Genomic DNA, 23,798 nt, shown 5'->3' with positions numbered 1-23,798 from the left:
CAAATGACAAATGAATTTACAACTAGTTGACACCTTTTGTAATGTTTTCTGTTAAGTGCACAAGCAACTAATGCTGAATCAGCATTTTCTTTGACTACATTTATGCAAAACTTAAGTGAAAATATATCACAGAATACACAAATGACTTTACGAAAACTGATAAAGCTGTCTTCCCAACGTAATGCTGCACATGGAAAAAATAAAAATTGGACAACATAGGTGATGATGGATTAACATACATTTCTCCACATGCTTACAGTGACTGCAGGCACAACCTGTGTTTGAGATTCTTTGGCTACTCCAGAACGGGAAATTTTCATAAACAAAACAAATACATACAAAGGACAGAATTGCAGTTGGACTCGTGCTAATGGGGGCAACAAGACTTGCTGTACATTTAGATTTGAATCCATAAAACAGGAGGGGGGGGGTCAGGTAGCCTAGTGGTTAAAGCGTTCGTTCATCACACCGAAAACCCGGGTTTGATTCCCAACATGAGAAATGGGCTTCACACATTGTACCCATGTCCCCTGCCGTGATAATGCTGGACTATTGCTAAAAGCGGCGTAAAAACCATACTCACTCACTCATAAAACAGGACTGTGTTTCTAAAACATGTCAAAACAACACTATATTGTAATTTTAGTGACATATACACACTCAGTTCTCAAATGTAGAAAGGTACGTCATACAACAGTATATAAAATGTAATCAGCTGATATTCCCATTTCTATTATTCCAGGAAAGGTAATATTCACTGTTATTTTCCATCAGTCCGAGTGAATGAGTGAGTTTGGTTCATCACAGATTGGGACAGTATATCAGTTCTATCACTGCATGTCGAGAGGAAAGTGGATGGGTTGAATATGTGTTTCACATTTGTGAAATCCATGAGCATCATCCTGAGGCAAGGCAGTTGAACTGACTGTAAAAGTCCAGTTTCCACCATTGCAGACCTACGTTGGAATTTCTGTGCCAGCAGTGGCTTTTACAAGTTATGTCCCTTCTATTGACCAAACAGATTCCACCTCTTACTTGCATTTGCTTCTGACAAAATGGTGGGCCCCAATCAAGACGATCTGATCAATAATCAATATTGTAATAAAACCATGTAATATATCAATATTGTCTTACTTCGCAAAGTGCATCAAATAACGTGGGCACCTTGATTAAAAACATGGAAATATCTGTTAACACAGAGTTGGTGATCCACATGCTTTGCCAATCCTGCAATTAACCGATATCTGCAAGGCAGTTTATGAACCGAACGTCTCGTGATTTTGATTGGACTATGCATAGACTCGTTAGTCCAGCTAGAATATAACTCCTTAATTCCAGCCTAGTTCGGCAAGGGTGGAAACTGGATTTTCATAGCCAGTTAATTCCCTTGACTCGGGAAGATGCGATAGATGCTGACAGACCAAGGGTCATAATAGGGGCAATTCTGGGATTTGAACCCATGATCAGTGAATCTTCTCCAGGCCAAGGGATACAACTCTGCATATCTAGAAACTTAGCCCATAATAACCCAATACTTGCTGTTCAGATAACTAGTCAATTAGCAAGCACTTGAGTCAGTCATGTATGAGGTAAAACTGTTGGATACATTCGCTCCATCCTTCTGTTGATTGAGCCAAATCAAATCTGACCAAAATCAGAGGTTTTAGTCTGTGTGAAGATTGAACAAACATTCCATGAGTTATGGCAGGTGGAGTTTCTAGTCAGCCAATCAGTGTCAAGATGTAGAAATGCTTGGTACAAGAAAGCGAAATATTCAGAGCAGGAACTGTAAATTCAGTATCTCTAAAATGGACAAACACAGGCAGTGCCAATAGAGTGATATTATAAGATTTAGTTAATTTTCTAATAAATTGTATGTTTATATACGGTACTTATCCTATCTCACACGCTAAACCCAGCCATCCCGCCATCACAGTTACACCAGCCTGTACGCTCTAGATTGAGAAAGAGGGTGCTGGATATGTCAGGTGATCAGGTAATGGGTTGTGTCGCACGGGATTTTAGTGGTGCATGAACCATGATCACAGTGGTGAGGTGTTTTTGACGCTGGAAACTTTGTTCTAGGACATTTCCACACCAAGATCAAAGAATAAGAAGAAATGCATAGTGTGAAATAGGATAAGTTTCAGTAAAACTGGTTTACTCAGATCTTATTTTAATTAGATAGTCTTCAGCCAATATGACTCCAGAATCATAGGCTAGAGCAAACTAAAGATAATATGGACTGCCACATCTTCCCGAGGCAAGAGCATCCACTGGCCTATTTATCAAAGTCTTGTTTCCACCATTGCCACATCAAGCCCACTTTCTTGTGCTAAATATGATTGGACTATGGCACATGTCAATAGTCAAATCAGAGCACGTTTCATAGAATCAATATCAATATGCCATATAGCGTGTCAAATTTGCACTGAAGCTATTTCAACAATTAAGCGAAGACAAGTATTATTAAGTCTTTCCAAGGTTTAAATCAATTCGCCCAAGTACTGTGCTTTTACGTTGCACGATGATGTGAACAGTCATTAAACACGACTGGTACACATTCGTATGAAAGTGGTTTACCGCTGCCTGTCCTTGGTGACAAATATTTCTTTCCCATCTTTGAAGCTCAACAATTGCCTGTGTTTGTCAGGGATGCAATCGCAAATGTTTTCGTTATCCGATCGACTATGTCATCTTCTATGATAGTCGCCATCTTTGCGAAGCCATGCGAGATAAGAGCAGCAATCTGATTGGGTATCGCGTTTTCATTACAAGAGGCACAACTCGTGATCAAGGGATATAGACTAGCCTCGGGAAGATGAGACTGCAGCAGCTGATGTGTTTCAGGCAAACACAAGAGGGATGACTGCATTCCACTCAAGATATCTAAACCAACCCAAGAAGATGACAGATATGGAACGATGATATCTATGACAGATATGGAACGATGATATCTGTGTAGAGTGAGACTGATTAGCACAGCATACAGGGACAATAGCCACTAAGCTCATTGACTCACTAAAACAATACACACAGTAAACAAATACTCCTGTCAAAGTAATAACATAGGTTTTCACAGGGTGGGATGGGATAGTCTATGGTAAATTGACCACAATATGACAAAGTAGAAAACACTTCAAAGAAGTCTAAAGAATAATCTAATACCATTAGTGTCTGACTGAGATGTGCGGGCTGATATTTGATTGCGTAAAGTCCATGCATTCGATGTTTCCTTGATATGAAACCAAGAATGCCAAGCTTGTGGCCAATATGTCATTGTAAAGCATTTGAAACGTGGTAATTCCATCAATAATCATGACAACAAACAATAAAAAACATACCTCAAATTTTGAGTGAAAGTATTCCATATTGAGTTTCCACTTTTTGTAGTCTATCAACATAAAATTGACCAATATATACTACTCAAAAGAAGTTAAGGATCACCTGACTCTTTCATATTACTATAGTTAATCTCTCATGTCATGACAGATTTACTTTACCATTATGAAAGAATGGGGTGATCCTTAACTTCTTTTGAGTAGTATATATGTGTGACCTTGATAGTGGCACAGATATACCTGTTGAATGTAAAGCTACCATCACAAGGATCTGTAAAACTGAGTCCGAGACACTAGAATACCGGTACTTATACCATCTAAGCAATAGCTTCCTGGAGGTGGGATAACAGTATTGAAGTGTTCCAGTACTTGAGTGAGTACAGAGCAAGGATTCATTGTCATCAATCCACACAACCACAGTTTAATAGATGGCACACTAAATCAGTTTCTCTGAGGTCGCCATCAAAGAATGATCCCTACTTGATTCTTGAGGGAAAACGTTTCTTGTTCTTAGTCTAAAGAAAACGTATTCTTACAGTCGATCTGAGTCAGTATCATCCCAGGGAATAATAAGCACGTGCTTCACAACAGTGCACATTTTTTGTACTTTCGAGTAAAAACAGTAGAGGTGCTGCATCTCCACAGCAAAATACATGATCAATTTGTTTTCACATAGAACATTGTCAACAGGCAAGTAAATGATACCTAGATTGATTTGCAAACCTCACCCAGTGAGTGGAGACATGAAATGACGATGTAAAACTGTACCATATATCAACATCGTGGTTATGTTTTCAAATATATCAGACAGTACTCCAAAGCATTATACAGCATAATTCATCATAGCCTCTTTCAGGCCCCCCATGTAGGGCCTCTACAATGTGGGGATGGTGAGTGGCTCTGATGAGAAGATGGGGTAGCCAAGGGGAGGGTCTGCCGCCTGCACAGTCAGATTTCTCAGTATGGTGGGATGTGCCTGGATGCTGTAGCGCTCCTCATCGTCGTTGGTCAGGTAGAGCAGCTCCATGCTGAGGTTTGCCCACTGACCTCGGACGACCTCGGGGCTGAGGCGGCCGATGTGCACCATGACGTCCTGGAGAGACAGCACCCGGCTGCTGTACGTTCCCTGAAGGAGAACACACATATGTCAGAATGATTGTCACATGAGCAGGAACACCTCCAAGTGCTATAAGAAAACTGCGAGTAGACTCTAATTTGGCCTCTCAACCAAAACAGATTTGAACCTCTCCAGGAGATATTGCTTGATGTCACCCTTATCTCCTTGAATTTGTTTGTTTGTTGTTTAACTCAACAACTGCCAGACCAACCAATGTTCCAGCTATATGGCGGCGGTCTTTAAATAAGCGAGTCAGAACCAGACAATCCTGTGATTGATATGATGAACATCGATCCACGCAATGGGGATACAATGACATGCATCAACCAAGTCACTGAGTCTGACCACCTGATCTCGTTAGTCGTCTCTTACGACAAGCATAGGTTTCCGAAGACCAATTCTAATCCGGATCTTCATGGGTCCATATCTCCCTGGAGATATTGCTACAATGAAATTGCATCTTGATGCTCTGCAGGCTATTATGACATCACAATCAAATGACATCACAATCAAATGACATCACAAACCTCTCTGCCACTGAAGCTGATGAGCTTTACACTCTTCACTCAACTACTGTTTACAAACTGAAAAAGTTTGAAGAATCATTTTGGATGATAAATGGAATCTCACCCTGGTGTGCTTTGATACCAAATATATCAACACTAGGAGGTTTAGACCTTTATCAACTCATGTTGACATATTGATATGAAAAGGCACTCGGGTTATATTCTCTAGATGTTATCATTACTTGTGTGAGTATTGAGAAAAACAAGTCCACAGATGTTGGCTTGCATACATTAATTCTTCTTTCAATCTCATTAAAATCAGATCTTAGTTCTCGTTATCGCTAAACAAAGATCTGAGGACATCCCATTACAGGTCCTGTCAAAACGACCTTTCATCCAACCAATCGAAGCGTCGCTTACCCGATCATGAAAGTGACATTTGGAATGTGTTTCCTCATCATGCAATCTCGAAAACGTTAACACGGGGTATTCCCAACGACAGTTACGGCCCGTATAACTGATTCCGTCAAAATTACCGGCTATCTCTCGCTTCCGTGGGATAAACATTTGAATGGAGGAGGCGTTGCACAGTACATGGGAAGTACTGTCATACAATCTCAACCATATATTAGACATTCTGGAATGTTCGTTTGTTCAGTTTTCAAAATTTAACCGAGAACTGTATCAACATATGTTTCAAGTGTAGTCTGTAATGGAAGTCGCCAGGTTGAATTGAGTTCCGTAAAGCTCGAGAAAGCTGCTTTCTTATTGGCTGAAGTTTGTCATTTCAGTGTCAGTCAAAGTTCGCGAAAGGTCGTTCTGACGTGACCCGTAATGGGATGTCCTCAGATCTTTGTTTAGCGGCAGCGATAACTTATATCTGATTTTAATGAGATTATTTTTCTTTGAAATATGGATATTTTTTTCACAAGATATTAGATTTGTGTAAGATTGAGGTAAATTTCTGGACACGTTCATATGGTTAAACAAGAAAACACGGTAGCCCTGTGTTATTGGTTGAAAGAAGTCATTCTTTATGATCTAAATAATTGTACTAACCACAAGTGTTTCAAAAAGTTGAAGTTACTAAACCATAAGTTCAAATTTCGTGTTCTCAAACTTACTTGAAACAAAACAATCAATATTTCTATCACTTGTCCTTCAAATAATGAGAATATGTTACTGAATTTCGATTTGAAGGGTGTTTGTTTTATTCCACATTAATGGATTACTAATGAATTTAAAAGAAACAACAGTTTGAGCTGCTGTGTACCTGTATGGAGTTGTGTCCCAGGGAGAACAGGTTGTTAGTGTTGGCCAGCACGGACTTGCTCCACTGAGGGTCACTGTCTCGCCCGATGTACCAGCTGTCGTCGTAGTCCTGGAGGTACTCGATCAGCTCCTCGTCCGATGAGATTGGCCCCAGCAGCACTTCATCTATCATCAGTTTCAACCCATACCTGCAGGAACAAGGTGACTGTAAGCAGCCTGTACACCCTACACAGAATAATGGACTGTGCTGAGACTAGTTCTCACTATTGTACATGTGAAACTGGATATAACCTTTTCAATAAATACTGTTTCGGATAGTGTCATACATTTCTATAAAACTAGCACTTTTTATATCCACTGATTTACCAGTGTTGATTCGAGGTCAGAAAATGTTCCAGGATCCAAACTTGTAAGTGCCAACAAATGTGTTGATTAGGTGGTGGCTTCGCTAACAATGTGACATCATACCTGAAGTCATGGATCGGTGCTCCTACTATCAACCACTGGCTTGCCTGACCAAGACTCTATAATCCATACATATCTATATGCTAAAGCTGGTATACTGCTGTTTGTGCTGTGAAACAACAATCACTGTTTCCTGATTGCTGTTGCATTGCTTGTTTAATGCTGCACTCAGCAATATTCCAGCTATATGACCGCAGCCTGCAATTAATCGAGTCTGGACCACACAATCCAGTGATCGACATCAAGGGGGTATGAAGAGATGCAATCAACTAGGGCTGCAACAGGTAATTCGGGTACTCGGGTCGGGTGGGTCCTGAGTAGGACCCGCGTAGCCACAGGACTACCTGGACCCGTGGTTAGTCACGTGATATATTGTGTTTAATGACAAAAACTTACTATAGCTCAGTGGTTACACTACAAGTAGCTAATGTTCACATTTCTTTCAGATGATGCACGCATTCCTTCTGACTTGTATATGTTTCAGCAAAGATAAAGCTTCAGTAATCTTCAGTGTACGCATGATTTGATTGTTTGATACATTATCTAAATAGTCTTAGCCAGGGCTGCAGTAAAACAATTACCAATCAGACATTTTGTTCCCTACTCTTGAGACTTGCAGTTGGGACGGGTACCCGGGTGGTACATTTGGACTCGTCCCAGCCCTACAATCAACCAAGTCACCCAGCCTGACAACTCAATCCATTAAGTCACCTCTCACAACAATCACAGGTTGTTGGGGACCTATTCTAACCCGGAACCCCTTGCATGTCACTGTGACAGAGTTACCTGAATGATTTGATGACCAGGTTGTATAGCTCCTTGTCCTCTGCTAGCCAGTCCATCATGGCGTTCCAGGGAACATCGCCTGTGTAACACTTGTACAGATAGTTGGGCCCATTGGGCTTGTCTGAAAGAAAATCATTAGTGAATGAGTTTGACTTAGCATGCTTTTCTGTCTAGTCAATTCCTTTTCATTTATCAAATCAAATTAATAAACACAGCTTTTGATTTGCACTCAGCAATATTCCACTTATATGATGGCAGTCTGTAAAAAACGAGTCTGGACTAGACAATCCAGTGATTGACATGAGCATTGATCTATGCAATTGGGATATGAAGATATGCATCAACCAAATCATTAAGTCTGATCACCCGATCCCTTAAGTCGCCTCTTCTGGCCAGCATGGGATGCTGAAGACAATTCTAACCTGAATCTTCAGTATTTGTTACAAAGCACCCAAACAATTCAGATTCTGACGACCCAATCCTGTTAGTCGTCTCTTACAACAACCATTGAACCAGGCTTTGAGCCAGGCTTTTGGCAGTCACAAGTTGAAACTGCCACAAATATTCTTCTGATAAGTGAAGCTTAAAGAAATGGTAGGTCTATTAATTATTTTCTAACATCAACCAAATGAAGTCCTCTAAAGTAACTTACTTTGACTATCAAATGCAGAATAGCAAGCCATAATCAGTTGAGAGTAGCAGTTGGTCAGCGCATCATCAGCGCCAACGTCAATAGCTACTTTCTCCCCAGGCAAGCCAGTGGCTGACCAGTCCAAAAGGCTGAGTACACTGCGGTACCAGGTGACTGGGAACTGACCGATATGCCTGGACAGCTGAGAGTATTCTATAGGCAGTTCCCGCCACTTGACAGGCAGGCTGATATGGGAGGAATGTTGACACTTGAAATCTGGGGAACCTGCCAAGTTTGTGACAGGTTTATATATATGGTTCACAGGATTCATTTTTGAGTTCGTGACCGGCTTTGAAAAAACAGCAGCTGCCGCTGGCTTCTTAGGTCGAGACAGATCTTGTGCCGGGAATCCAAATTCAAAATCATCCAACAAATCATCAATGTCGTTATCAAAGGTTTTCTTTGTTGGTTTTGCCGCCTGTGAGTATGGAGCTGGCGATGGTGCTTTAGGCTGTGAGGTCGCGTTCCTCGATGTTCTCAGATTCATTTTTTTACGATTATCACCATCTGCATCAAAGTCATCCGACCAGATACTATCAGTAAAACTGTGAATTGAAGACGACCAGGATGCCTTCCTCTGCTTTTTGCCTATTGACTGCGCTGATGGAGGTCTTGCTCCATTGTCAATCGGACCAAGATTGTTCTTGATCAATGAATTGTTCACAGACTGTACATTTGTCACAGTGTTGTTTCGTTTGTTGTTCAGATCGGACGTGTGGTGGTTGTGATTAATTTCCTCGTTAGTTTTACATTCTATCACAGGTTGCGCTTTTTTAATACTTTCTTCTTTCCTCTTGGTCTTGTTGACATGGTGTAGAATCACCCACACAAGACTTTTCACAAAGAATGTCATGGTGGCATTGACGCTCTCCCGAGTGTCAATAACGCCCGTCAACACATTGCGTGCATCCGAATATGTCTTCACTTGGGCCGAATCCACCGGGGTCAGGGAGTGCAAGGGGTACTTGTTGAAGGTGCAGGGTGAGAAACCTCCCTCCTTCTCAAATGCTACTTCAAAAATATCATCTAAGCGGGCTGCCTCCGCCGTGTGGCAGGACGTCTCCTGCAGCTCCAGCCCCTTGACGCTGACGGTACAGAAGCCGGCCCCACGCTCCAGGATCATCACCCACAGCAGGCGGTCCTGGAAGCGCACAAGGTAGTGGTTACCTGGCTTCGGCTCACCTGAAACAACAAGCATGACGATCACAATGAGGTGGAACAACTCTGAAAACGAACATTACTGGAAAATTCTATCCATTAATACATACTATTTGATGATTCGTAATGGTGTGACTTGGAAAGCAAAATTTTATCTTGGATCTTCCGATTCACACTTAGCAGCCATTATGGGACAGAATTCTATTAAGGGATCACTGAAGATCTATTTCAACAATGACATATTCGTATTGGCACAGAGTCACCCATCCCTGCATCAACAGGAATGCACAAAATGATTTAGTTAAATTTATATCACAGGGGGACACTGCACTACATTTGTTTCAGTCTCGGTCTAGTGAGTAACTTGGGTTTAATGCTGCTGTTAACAGTATTCCAGTTATATCACAGCCTGTCAGCTTAATATGGGAGGAAGTGATGCAGGTCTCAGACAAAGTAGACACAATTTTGTAGAATTTTCCTATTCGGAATATTCTATAAGTAATACGTTACCACTGTTATACCGAGGCTGTTGTCTCCCACAACTGCTGCTATAGCGAAATCTACCACAGAGATCTCAATTACCTCATGCAGCACGTGCGTAGCCACCTAGCTGCCATGTGACACCCTTCACTCTTGTCTCTTGCGAGAGCAAGTGCTCGGGGGACGGACGGGCGGGCAGCAGCCCAGTGGTAACGTATTACTTATAGAATATTCCGAATAGGAAATTTCTACAAATTACATTAAGTAATACGTTACCACTGTTATACCGAGGCTGACTACCACAGTAGGCGGTGGGGAGCACCTACAACCCGAATCCTGACTGCTAGCGTTCCTTCCGACCAGCGCAAGTAAATACCAAGGCGGAAGCACTCGATGCACATGCACCTAGCTAGGCGTTACCCTATAGGAATACCAAAGCACTGTCAAGCGCATACCGTAAGGCTCAATCGTCATTGCCAAAACGATTGGTGACTCCAAACGGCCCCACCGCAGCGGATGAGAACACTGTATCCGCGTGAGCTTAATCTTAGATCAGGTTAAACAGTCGAAAAGAGGGAAATTAATTTCATTCAGACCGTATATCCCAGAGCAAGCCTACTTAAAGTATGCATTAGGCGCGTGACCTAATTCCAGTATTTGTAAGCATGCATCACAAGGTTGGGATACACGACAGACAATTAAATACATAATTGTCAAAATACAAATAAGGACAAAGCACACAAAAAGCCGCCCTCACCTGTGGTGTGAGTGCGCTGGTTTGCGGGACCCCAACTCCTGTACCCACGGCAGTGGAAACATTGGAGACGACCCAGATTGACCACCGTGCAAGGTCTGACGCCTGAGGAGTTCGGAATTGCGCTGGGCACACCCCTTAGGTGCCCGCTTGCGCCGCGATCCGCGGGCCAAGACGGTGCACACTCTCCACGACGGCATCAGCGACCTGTTTGAGGTAATGATTGGCAAAAACCGAGTCAGAACGCCAGTAACAACCTCGTAATATTCTGCGAACAGAGATATTCGAGTGTAGGGCACGCTAGCGCCCTGATCTCGTGCGGGTTTGACCCCGCTACCGGTAACCCCCGAGACCGGTACGCCAGATTGATGACAGAACGAAGCCACAACGCAATGGAGTTGCGAGTTATGTCAACCGTGCGATTAGGGTTACACGATATGAACAGACGGTCACGCCCTTGTCTACGTTCATTCGAAGCCTTAAGATAATACTTAAGGGCCCTAACCGGACACAGCGCTCTGTCCTCAGTATCAGCAGGATGTAAGATTTCTTTGAGTGATCTTACAGTGAATTCTCTCTCCGTTTGCCCGATTCTCGGCGACGAAGCCCATGAGCAGGCCCAGGCGGACCGCTCCTTCGTCACCCCTATCGAATCGTACCTTGGCGACATCGAGTGCATGAATTTCGGATACACGTGCCGCCGTGGCAAAGGAGAGGAGAAATGCTGTTTTCCAAGTCACATGCCGGAACGAAGCACTATGCAAGGGTTCATACGGAGCTTCCGTAAGTGATTGCAACACTAGGGAAAGATCCCAGGCCGGTGCCCGAAGGCGGCCCTTCTTAAGATCGTGCTGTTTGAAACCCTTGATAATACCCCGTATCACCGGCTCTTTGGAGAGACTGGTACCCATAGCAACGTCCCGTACCGTAGCAACGGACGAGACATAGTTGGCAATGGAACCCCCGGAGAGTTTCCGGGTCTCTCGCAAGTGAGACATGAAACGAGCAATATCCTGCACAGATACCTTATCTGACGAATGAATGTGATGTTTACAACACCACTTCGTGAAAATAACCCAACGTGCATTATACACCTTCTGGGTAGAATCACGATGCATACTAACGTATGCCCGAGACGCCCGGCGAGAAAAACCTTTACTCCTCAGACGCTCGGTGACAACATCCACGCGTGCAGATTGAACTGCCCTGCGTTTGGATGAAGCTGACGGGTGTGAGGGTGGATCAAGAGATCCGGTCTCACAGGCAGTGGAAGTGGCGACTGCGTGACCTGGGTCAGCAAGTCGGGGTACCACGATCTGTTCGGCCACATGGGCGCGATCAGTAACATTCGACAGCGAACTCCTCCGAGCCGGCTTAGAATGTGTGGTATCAACGCTGTCGGCGGATAAGCATAAGCGTCCAAGCCCGTCCAGTCTAACGCGAGAGCATCATGATCGATGGCCCTCGGGTCCGGGACTGGTGATACAAACAACGGGAGTTGATTGTTGAACCGCGTTGCGAACAGGTCGACCTTGATCACTGCCTTGAACTCGAGACAATTGATGTGAAGATCTAGTTCGTCTACGCACCACAGCCCCGAGCTCACCTCCCCCTCTAGATGGGCGCCCCAGCCCACTAGAGAGGCGTCTGTATACAGGGTCAACGTGGCCCGGTAGGGCCGCATAGAGACTCCTGATACGACATTGTAAGGGACCGTCCACCACTCCAGATGCGGTCGGAGCCGATCCGGGAGGGCGACGGTCGCACTGTTCACCTCCGTAGCTAACAACTGGATTAAAAACGGGGCAACTGTGAGCGGCGGATTCACTTTGAGATCGAGCCGATAGCCGTACCGAATCGTGTTGACCACCCACGGGTCGTCGAACACTTGTTCCCAATTCTCCCAGTAAGTCTGGAGTCTGGCTCCCACTGGGGAAGGAAAGGGGGGCCTGACAGGCTGTGGCAGGCGCAACTGTTCAGGGCCAAGTGACTCGGGTTCGCCTTAGGGCCAACCGAAGTTGGCGCTGTCGGCATACGAACCCCTCCAATGAGAGTCACCTGGAGGGGCCCTTGCCGTCCTTAGACGACTTGGGCTTCCCCCAGTTCCCCGTCTTCCCGCGAAAGGGCAGCTGATTGCCCATACCGGAGCCCTCAGGGCGGGGCTACTTCCCAGAGGAAGAAGAACCCGACCCCTTAGACCTACCGGCCGCAGCAGCCTGGGGCGCACTCCGGTTAGGAGCGGCACCCAGGCGCCTATGCAGGGACCCAACAAGAGCAAGTGTGTGCCGAGAGTCCTCGGCAACGTACTCCAGGGAAGCATTTAAACTGAGCAGGCAGTTGTAAATGCGCTGGTCACGGTCCGTGGGAGAACCTTCGACCAGACTGGCCGCTGCAGCCAAGTAAGTGTCTCCGTGAGACATGGAGTGCCGAGCGAGGGCGTCCAGCTGGTGCAAGGTAGCTTGCGTTACTGTAGCAGCCGGTGGGGCACGGACACCCAACCGCTCAACATGGGCCTCCGCGGTAGGACCAGCCTCGGGAAAGGCAAGGTCATGTACCGGGAATAAACCCTTTCTCCACGACGTCGGAGGCAACGGGAGACCCCGACCGGAGGCCGCCGCGAAGGCGTTCTCCAAGGAAGGCTTGATACCGCGCAGCAAGGTTGATGCGGGGAAAGCCATGTCGGAAGACTCATCGTATACCTCGGAGGAACCCACAGTCGTGGATTCCCCGCGGTACCGGCCGGGGCATGTCCTCAAAGAGGTCATAAACCATGGCCACGCGGTCCTTAACCGATAGCGGGAGCAACGGTTCAGGGGAAGGACCGATGACCACGGGAGCCGCCGCCGTACCGGCGGACCCCGCCTCCGACCCCGCGGCCACCAAAGTGGCCGGGGACGGAACAGCCAGCGGCCTATCCTGAGATAAGGCCGCCAGCTTGGAGTCCACAAGTTATGCAAGTAATGCAGCGACGGAATCCCCGGACAGCCCACGGGCCGCCAAGGGATCCGCCGCAGCCGTGGTGGTGGTACCCGCAAGGGGACCCCGATCGGACGAGCCGGCCACCACAGGGGTGGAAACGGACTGCACATACAGCCGGTAGCGCTCGCTTGCGGCACACCCCGCAGCTCCTGGTTGCGGGGGTAGAGGGGGTGGAGGACGGCGAAACATCCATGTCAGACATTTTGTTTGTACTATGAACAAAGAGCAAAACATGGTTACAACACACGCACCACAAATAGTCACAAACGAGTATTTTCACAAGAAAATAAACGAGCAATGGGAATATAGAACATACACATATAACATATAGAGGAATAAGTGATGTAAAAACCCCAAGATATACTAGAACAGGGGAACGTAAGACGCAACGTGCATACGAGACACCCCGCAAGTATATAGAAAAAAAGGGCGGGAAAAATATTTCCTTTTGGCGGGAAAAATATTTCCAAGCGTAGTTACAGCAAACGCCCCGTAAAAGCACAGTTTATTAGAGAGAATAAACAGTAATAAATATCACCAAATGGTCGGAGAAACAGGAACGCTTGAGCAGTTTATTGTACGTCTTGCTAGAGCAAGCGAAGAGACAAGAGTGAAGGGTGTCACATGGCAGCTAGGTGGCTACGCACGTGCTGCATGAGGTAATTGAGATCTCTGTGGTAGATTTCGCTATAGCAGCAGTTGTGGGAGACAACAGCCTCGGTATAACAGTGGTAACGTATTACTTAATGTAATTATGAATAACAACTTCACTAATACTGTAAAAAGCGACTGTTGACATTTTTAGTTGTTGACTACATATCCAGGTGAGCTGCACTGGCATGGCACAGTATACTTGATTGTAGGAAGTGAGTGAGTGAATGAGTTTGGTTTAACACCGCCTTTAACAGTATTCCAGCTATATCGCTGCGTGTCAGCTTAATGTGGGAGGAGTGAGTGTGGTTTAAACCGCTTTTAGCAATATTCCAGCAATATCACGGCGGGGGACACCAAAAATGGGCTTCACACATTGTACCCATGTCGGGAATCGAACCCGGGCGTTCTGAGCGAATGCTTTTACCACTAGGCTACCCGACCGCCCTAATGTGGGAGGAAAGCCCGAAGTGATGCAGGTCTCAGACGTTTACCACTTCAGTGAAATCCATGAGCACAGGTATGATGCTCACAAACCTAGACACTTAATCAGGGCGAACCGGGATTCGAACCCACATTCATAGGTTTCTGGTGTGCCCAAGGAATGCAACTCTGCACAGCAATATATCTTACATACTATACATGTAAAGTCACTTACCTAGACTACCATTGGCAAAAGCAGCCTTGAGGCCTCTTGCAAACTGGGGTGTGAACTGTCTGTAGTAGATGGTATCAGTACACACATTGGCAGATCCACCTACAGCCTCAGCCCAAAACTTCTGGGGGCGTGGAAACCCGATAAAGAACAGCGGCAGGGTGAAGAGAGGTAGGAGGGGGGCAGAGAGAGCAGCAGCCGCCCCTAGTATTGCCAAAATAACAGGGAAGAAGATGAGAGAGAGGAAGATGACAATGGCGGTTGAGCCGCGTCTCTGTTTCTTGTCAAGCCAGGAGGTGGAGAGCAGGACAAAGAAGAAGTAGAGTTTGTTCATGAGCTGGAAGAGTCTGTCTCGAGCCAGTCCGATGAGGAGGAGGAGGATGGGTGCCCCCAGGGATTGGACAGTGGTGGGGCTTGTCAGGGTGAAGATGTGCAGCACCGACATCTCCAGGAGGGCATGGACACTGCTCTGCCAGGTCTGTTTGGGGGAACAAACCTTAGGTTCATTTCATGTTATCATACAGCAGTGGCAACAAATACATCTTTATAATGATAACATATAGCAAAACCCTTAATAATTGCAAATTTCTACTAGTCCTTATGATATCTTAACTATTGGGCAGTTTGGCAAGGACTACAGGACTAGTGCCAATTTCTAACGCTGCCATAGCAGTGAGTGAGTTGGGTTTAACGCCACTTCTAACAGTATTCCACATGTTTATATCATGGTGTGTCAGCTTTATGTTGGAGGAAAGTCCGAAGTGATGCAGGTCTCAGACGTTTACCACTTTGGTGAAAGCCACGAGCAAAAATAGGTTGCTAACAACCACAATCATAGGTTTCTGGTGCGGCCAAGGGATGCAACTTTGTATAGCTAATCGCAGCCAGCGCCTTAGGCGACTGGGTCACCTGGGCCCCCCAGCCATTGCCATAACACGAGATGCACAGTAAAGCAGTGCACATGTAAAGCAATGTAACTGCCTGCTATTGTGGATCGCGTTGTTTTTAAGTATTAAGATTTTTTAATTTTTTATTGAAATTGGAAATAAAAAATAACATGCGGCAGACCTTATGATGATGTAGGCAGAGCCTAACAACCAAGACTAATATCCTATTTAGCCTTACAGTATTTATTTGTCTGACGAAGAAGTATATAATCTGCAACAATGTGTTCCTCCTAATAAAGAAGTTGACTTCCATAAATTCTCTTCCTTAGGTCTTACATGTTTAAAACTTTGGTGAAAAACCATGAGCATAGTCATGGCACTGACAGGAAATATAATCAAGGTGAATCTGCCAATATTTGATTCCTGCCACAGGTTTCTGTCGCACCTAAACATAAGGGACACAACATTGCACAGCGAAATGTGGCGACTGCGTAGCATGAATACATGCTTTCTCTGGTAGTGGTTTCAACTAGTGGTCCTGGTTTTTATTGAGCAAACATACAATATGTACATGGAAAACGGACACATAACATGCCATACATACCACTCTGAAAGCTCGGACAACCCCAAATGTGAACCATATGGCATGGTACAGGTCAAGTCCCGTTGTCGCTGATGATGTCATGACATTGGTCTGCGTGACGACGAGTGACAAGTACGCCAGCATCAACAATGGGCCAACTAAAATCAAATAAATTCTGAATCAGGGCTGCTGAATGGGGGAACAAGACATGATAAATTTGTGCTCATCACTGACATTCTAGATTTTGTCCTGGTTCTATGCAAAGTTTCATGAAGAAAAAAACACTGTAAAGCATGAGAAAGCTGCCTTCTGATTGGCTATTGTTGACTTCTTGTCAGTCATTCCATTGGTCGGTCAAAAATTGCGAAAGGTTGGTCTGACATGACCCGTAATGGGTTGTCCTGAGATCTTTGTTTAGTGGTAGGGAGAACTGAGATTTGATTATAATGAGATTGCATCCCCTAGAAGATTAGAAAATAAATAATAAATCACAGAAACCAATAGCATGAGTAGATCACTGATGAGAATAATTAATTGTACGTATTGGAACAACACGAGTAATAACGTGAGCAACAACTCTCTCACAGCCTCAGGTGATCTATTATCTACTTCCTTTTACCCATGTTCAAACATTCCGCTGACAAAAATCAGAAAACCGAATCTGACATTCCTCTTTTGGTTATGTAACTCCCGAAGGTGCAGGTGCGAGGAATTCATGAAGCAGACAATTCTCATTATCCTACCTCCATGTCAGAATGATGAGATCTGATTGGTCCGCAGGATCTTGATAAAATTACTGTGTAACCACCTTGGAGGGTAATTAATTTCTCAGCGTGGGAATAAATCTCTTATACCCCGCCATGAGCAATGCAGGCTGCACGTGGATTTCTGAGAGGCAGAATAAATCCCTCATACCTGCTTCCAGGCAAAAAGCTGCATGCTTTTTCCAGGTCAATGGAAGTCACGTGACAGAGTACAAGTTAACCTCAGCTCAGTCAAACAGCTGGTTTTTTATCAATTTTGAATTTGTGTTAATTATTTTACAATGTCACATTAAAACGTTTCGGTAAGCTAAATATGTTGTAGCAGGATCACGAGAGGTACATGGGGTTTTATGTGTCCCCAGTTAGGTTTTATACCATTCACCTCAAGCTCCGGCTCGTGGTATAAAACCTAACTACTAAACTAGGGATGCATAAAACCCCATATACCCCTTGTGATCCTGTTAAAACTTATATGATCAAGATGATGACAAAGATGAAACAGTGTCCACTCAGGTACTCACCAAATGTGATAAACACTCTCCTCAACAACCCAAGATACAGAAGCTGCGTCTTCCTTCGTCTGTAGACCCTCTGAATCTGGCTGCTGTGGGGAAACAGTATGTTCCTGTACAGTCCGAAGAACACATACACCCCTTGCGAATCTCGAAGCAGCTTCTCTGCCACACAGACTCCGATGATGGCATAGCCCAGGATGTCCCTGACACTGGTGCCAATACTTTGTGAATAGTAATTAATTGCTGCACTCTCCCCGACAATTACAGCTAGCATGATGAAATGATATGCAAATGTTGCTAGGCCCCATGTCCATAGAAATCCTTCATTTTTAGTCACCCGCTGCGAATCTCGGAGGTTCTGACTGGAGGATATTCTGTTCGTAGTTCGGCACAGGTTCCAGATCTGTGTGCCTAAACGGCCAAGGTCAATGCTGAGAATGTAGCCAAATATGGCTGATATGATGACTGTTGCAAACACAAAAGGAATGAAGTAGGCTGCCAAATAAGCTCCAATAGACAGAACAAGTAGCACAATCAACCTGAAAGAAAAAAGAAACACAGATTGAATATTTGAACTTTTTGTTACTGTATGTTAAAACCATAGAAGTTATCTATACTACCATCTGGTCGTTCTAATTGTGATAATAATAATAGGCTATTTGTATTGGGTATGTTTCCACACCACTCTGGGACATGCTCAAAACGCTATTACCCTGGTCACTGGATCAGTGTCCACTCAAGAATTATTCTCAGCTCCCTGGGGAGTATACAACCCAAGCTGCCTGTTAGACGCTAGAAGGTTAACACCCACATTGCCATCTCATCCTACCGGTTACCCATTTACTGCTGGGTGAACAGAGGCACATTTAGAGTGAAGTCACTTGTTACATGTGCTTCAGTGTGGGGCAGGACCGAAGCCCTAGAAACACTCAGGACCCTAGCTGCCGAACCGTGGTCACCCATCCAAGGACTCTCTGCGACCGTCGTTGCATAACTTTACCTGACCTTAACGTGACCTGTGCGAAGTGCACAGGACCATGTGCCACCACGTTGTATGACGTCAAGTATCATTATTCATTAAGCTCTGCAGGAGTATAGTGTTCTTACTAACTACCATCCTTAAGAACAGGAAGAAGTTACTAGTGACACAAAACGCCTACTCACTATGGGAGAACCCCTACATTAAAGCCAGAATTACTGCCATAGTTGTAATGGTTTAAAGACTGCACAACATTATCAGTAGACCATTAAACTGTAATGCAAACTTCAACAATTTGTATTGCTATACTGTCTAAATGGTTTGATATATTGAGAAAATATGTCAATAATTGTGTATTTCGTTGGGATTTATCAATAATGAAATAAACTCAAATCTTCCTGGCGCAGCTAATCTCAGACAATGTTATTTCAAGTATACACTCTGTAAGGTGTATAGGTAGGAGCTGTCAGTACCAAAAAGCAATGATACTAGTGACTGTGCCCAACATTACTTTCCCTGTCGCTAGTAATGGGAGCCCTATGCATTGTTACTGTTTACACATCATTGCGGCCAAAAATATCTCATTTGTTTACGTCTTTGAGCTACAGAAAATGCCAATGACAATATATTGCCCTACATTTCACAATATATCAATATCCTGTATATCTCAGTATACTGCATCACAAACTTCCATGCAATACACAGCTCTAAATGTTAACACATCCAGTGTGTAACGACTACCAACATCATATTAGCATTAATAGAACGGATTGTGTCCACTTCCTAGTAGGGCTGGGAGAATACACCAGCTGTGCAATCTGATACATATCACAATACCTTTCTCACGATCCGATACATATCACGATACTTGCATGTGTTCTTTTCTGTGGTGTGTAAGCCATCTTCTGATAGACAGGATGGCCAAATACTTGGCACACAAACAATTTGCAGTTGGCAGTGTCAAGTATGGCGCAACGGATGAAAATAGTCACGTTTTCACAACTCGTTTTCACTAGTAATTAGTGTTTGGAGTAACATTTAAAATCCACTTCCTACCTTGAGTGTCAACTTTAACAACCGTAACGACACCATCAGTGACTCAGAAAGGGTGACTGAACTCCAATACAATGAGTGAGTGAGTGAGTGAGTGAGTTGGGTTTAATGCCGCTTTTAACATTATTCCAGTTATATCACGGTGTGTCAGCTTAATGTAGGAGGAAAGCCTGAAGTGATGAAGGTCTTAGACGTTTACCACTTCAGTGAAACCCCTGAGCATGGGTATGGTGCTGACAAACCTAGAAACACAATCGAGGTTAACCAGGATTCGAACACACAATCATAGGTTTCAGGCGTGTCCAGGGGATGCAACTCTGCACAACGAATCGCAGCGCCTTAGACGACTGGGCAACCCGTGCCCCCCAATACAATGCCAACCCATGGCCACCTTACAACACCAACCATTGGTAGCCTTGTGTATCCTCTGGTACCAACCTTGCATTAGAAGCCATGGGGGAGCCTCCAAGGAGGAACACATGCACCTGTTCCATAAGCCAGAGGAAAAGGGCGTCCACTGGCGGGAGGATGCCGGTCACCCACAACAGAGGAAGGAGAGCAAACACGATATGGAGAACCTGATCGGCTACTTGGAACGTGTTGTAATACCTGAAGTAAAACATGAGTTTAAAGTCAAGATGATGATGATGATGATGATGATGATGATGATGGGTAGTCATATTTCATAATAACAAACACTGGGCTGAGTTTAAGCCTAAACCAAATTTGTACTATCTGACATGTGACATCTTGGTTAAAAAGCATTAAGACTGAAGTAGATCATTGACTGGTTTGGACCACATAAAGAAATTTACTGTAATGAAACTTAATCATGTTAATAAATACTGCTTACCATGATTACATATTGACTGTACTCATGGTACCACATAGCAATTTCTTTGGTCTCTGCTAATGTTATCATGGCAAGGGCCATGACCATGACTGTTTACAGTCATAATTTACCAGAGTATTTGAACTCCTGTCTTTATTTTAACATTTTGCCATTGTTTGTTAAACCAAGGAGAATATTATCATGATTATAAGGATTAATTATTGTTAATACCATTAATAACAATGTTACTTACCAGTAGAATACATGGAGAGATGTACAGACTAGAACATAGAAAGGTCGCATGAGAGGGGCTATCTCATGAACATCCATAGTTTTGAAAATGGCTGGCTCCGGTGGGGGTGCCGCAGTCAAAGAGTACTGAGCCACACATAGAGTCAACCAACCAAAAATATGTAACACAGCTGTGGCGCCATAGTTGAAACCATACAGTCTGTTTAGTGTGTAGGGCAACAAATACCACAGAGTCAATCCACACATCGCTCCGGACACGAGAGCATGAAAGAAAATGTTGAATTTGTAATTTTTCGGTGGGGTAACAAATTCAACAGTCTCTGCGCCACAGCAGGATTCAAAGTCGATTTCATCCTCTTCTGCAAACAAATTTTTCTTGTTTCGTATTTTTAAGTCAAGTTCTGTTTGTTGCATTTTGACGACAGTGCTGATGACTTGCAGCACAAGCACAAATATAAACATGCATGCACCATACACACAGCAATAGAGAAGCAGCTGTTCCTGAATGACTTCATCACTGTAATTTAATTCTAAAACGAGGGTGAAAATTCCGCCTAGCAACCATGGAATGATCCACAGAAGAATCTGATTCAAATAAACATAAGCTGGTGCATCATAGCCAAGACGGAACTTTGGACCACCCAGGACAGTCTGTGGAAATCGTTTCCAGAAAAACTCCTGTTTGTAATCGTTCAGAAGTGGTACTCCAGTTCCCATGATTGTGACCTTGACTTTGCTCCAGGTGAAAGGAAGAAGCTAGATGACTTCTGATGCACAGTGGACCAAGTGACTTCAAGATGCAGGCGGTGGTGAGCTTGAGAATCTGTGGGCAAGCTTCACCACCATTTTTCAGTTGCTTAATTCCTGTAAACATAGTATACCAACATATAATCAGTACAGTCAAAAATCTGTTTCATTCTGTTATACCATGTCCACTCCAGCATTGTTGATGATTAAACAATTTTGGAGCACCTTTAGAATACAGTACCACAATTTCTCGGGAGGACGATCTCTGCCATAGGTCACACGTCTCAAGACAAGCAACCAGTTTAAGTGAGAATCCGTCGGAAAGGAACCCGCGACCTTCGGATTGTTAGCCTGACAGCTAACCGACTGAGCTACGTCCACACTGTTAAACTTTGTGCAAATTTACCTAGTCATGCCTATGACATTACTGAACAACAAGGGTTGAATAGGTGACGGACACTTACGAGTGTGTGAGTGAGTTAAAATTTTACGTCACATCGGCAATATTTCAGCCATATGACGGACACTTATGAAGGTTATGGGTAGGCATGGTGTCTCGTGACTTTAGTCTATGGACACTTACAAATGATCCTGATGCCATTTGGCACAATCGTCCCATTCCGTAATCTACAAAATACCGAGTGGTGAGGAATGAGCCGATATGCCGCGAACTGAAAACGGTTCCAGGCGTCAGATGTCAGACATCGAACTCGCTAGTACGGATGAATGATATGGTATTTAATAATTCGTCGGGTGACAGAACAGTGTGGTAGGGAACACTGTAAGTATGATGGTGATAATAGTAAGGAACGAGTGAGGAATAAGCATGACTAATGATGACACAACGGTGAGTTCGCTTTTGAATCAGTACTGAAAAAATGTAGCCGGTGAAAGTGGCTTATGTGAATGTTCCAGGACAGTTTCCAGTTGCCAAAATATTCAACATTTCATCCTTTTTACTCGACGTTTTTGTGTGAAGAATATTAGGAACCGCTATAAATTCTATAATAGCCACTAAACAAGTACCTAACCCTATTGATCGTAAAGGGGATCCAAGGGTTAAGGATAGACTCCTGGTAATCTAACAGCCACTAAACGGGTTCCTAACCCTAATGATCATAAAGGGGTGATTTATCGTAAAGGGGATCCAAGGGCTAAGGATAGAGTTTGGGGTAACCTACAATAACACTGGCGACATTTGGATGTGTTCAGCGCCAATATCATATCCCTAGTAAACTGCATTCTTGTGCAAAATAATGAAAATTAATTAACCAAAAAAATAATATATGTATATTAGTTCCCATTCAAACCACTTTATCCACTTCAATTACGAGAAAAACGAAATAAAAAATAAATAAAAAAATAAAAGTGCTTTTGTAAACTAGCGCTTGCTCTAAAATGCGCCCCCACAGGCTATAATTAGTAAACAAATACTCAAAACTTTCAACAGGGTGTATTCAATGAAATTGCGTGTAGAAATGACAGATCACTGGGAGGAGCTTATGCATACTCGATGACCCATGACAGGGCTATTGTTTCGCCGGTGTGACTTGCAACAAAATACTACAAATTACGTCATAGGGTATGATCACATGTTTGAAAAGTTTGTGGTACTGTATTCTAAAGGTAGGCCACTATATTTAAACAGTAGATTCTGATTTTTTAAAATATGAATAACCATGAACATGGAATGAAAACTCCAGGCTTCACCATAGTAACACATTAAAAAATGTTAAAGTTTAACGATGAACATGTAGGCAGCCAAATAAGTGCAAATGGGTATCTTGAGAAGTTTTGATGTATTTTTTGTTGAGGAGTTGACAAGATCGCCACAATATATTTTGACGGAAATACTAATCACAAATGGTTAAAACAAAAAGAATATGCCAAGTTGTGATTATGATCTGCAAATCAGTTACACAAGAAACGCAACTGATAGTCTTCCCCTCTGAAACTAAAGAAACTATACAACGGCTGTCAAAACAATGTCTATGTTATGAATTATTCAAAACAAACAAACAAAAGATAGAATTTTTAAACGTATCTTAAATATGTGTATAACGTCTTTTGGGTATAGCTATTTAACTAATTGCCGAAAGTACGCAATATTCATGCTAAGATGTAAAATTAACTTACCGAGAACACCTCATGTATGCCCCAATTTGATAAATTTATGTTGTCTTGTGCACAGACAAACATCAGCCATTTTGACACAAATGGCATTTCCTTTGCAACCACAAAGCTATAATCTTTACTTTCGTATCCAAAGGTTCAAGCGCTTATTATATGACTGGTTATAAAGGATACATCAGTAAATACCTTATCATGTTT

The 23,798-nt window shown here is 43.7% G+C and overlaps 1 protein-coding gene across 2 annotated transcripts in view; it reads right to left on the bottom strand.

Annotated features, from left to right (window-relative positions):
* Window positions 1–4,112: 4,112 nt before the first annotated feature.
* The window catches only part of LOC139443317 (pecanex-like protein 4), a 137,584-nt gene continuing 117,898 nt past the window's right edge, over window positions 4,113–23,798 (bottom strand). The window contains exons 1-10 of one of the 2 annotated variants that reach the window (XM_071224297.1): window positions 23,604–23,684; window positions 20,722–21,584; window positions 20,075–20,245; window positions 17,611–18,143; window positions 16,347–16,483; window positions 14,859–15,333; window positions 8,140–9,360; window positions 7,488–7,608; window positions 6,238–6,424; window positions 4,113–4,467 (exon numbers count right to left, since the gene is read on the bottom strand). In XM_071224297.1, coding sequence (XP_071080398.1) covers window positions 4,216–4,467; window positions 6,238–6,424; window positions 7,488–7,608; window positions 8,140–9,360; window positions 14,859–15,333; window positions 16,347–16,483; window positions 17,611–18,143; window positions 20,075–20,245; window positions 20,722–21,437 — 3,813 coding nt within the window. In that variant the 5' untranslated portion in view covers window positions 21,438–21,584; window positions 23,604–23,684 and the 3' untranslated portion in view covers window positions 4,113–4,215. Of the gene's footprint in view, window positions 4,468–6,237; window positions 6,425–7,487; window positions 7,609–8,139; window positions 9,361–14,858; window positions 15,334–16,346; window positions 16,484–17,610; window positions 18,144–20,074; window positions 20,246–20,721; window positions 21,585–23,603; window positions 23,685–23,798 lie in introns of those variants that run through there. The other variant, XM_071224298.1, reaches the window with a different exon arrangement.

The sequence above is a fragment of the Haliotis cracherodii genome, unplaced genomic scaffold, assembly GCF_022045235.1.
Source record: "Haliotis cracherodii isolate W230 unplaced genomic scaffold, xgHalCrac1.p SCAF_5, whole genome shotgun sequence".
NCBI lineage: Eukaryota > Metazoa > Mollusca > Gastropoda > Lepetellida > Haliotidae > Haliotis > Haliotis cracherodii.
Note: the sequence above shows the minus strand (reverse complement) of the source record. Positions and strands in the feature narration are given on the sequence as shown.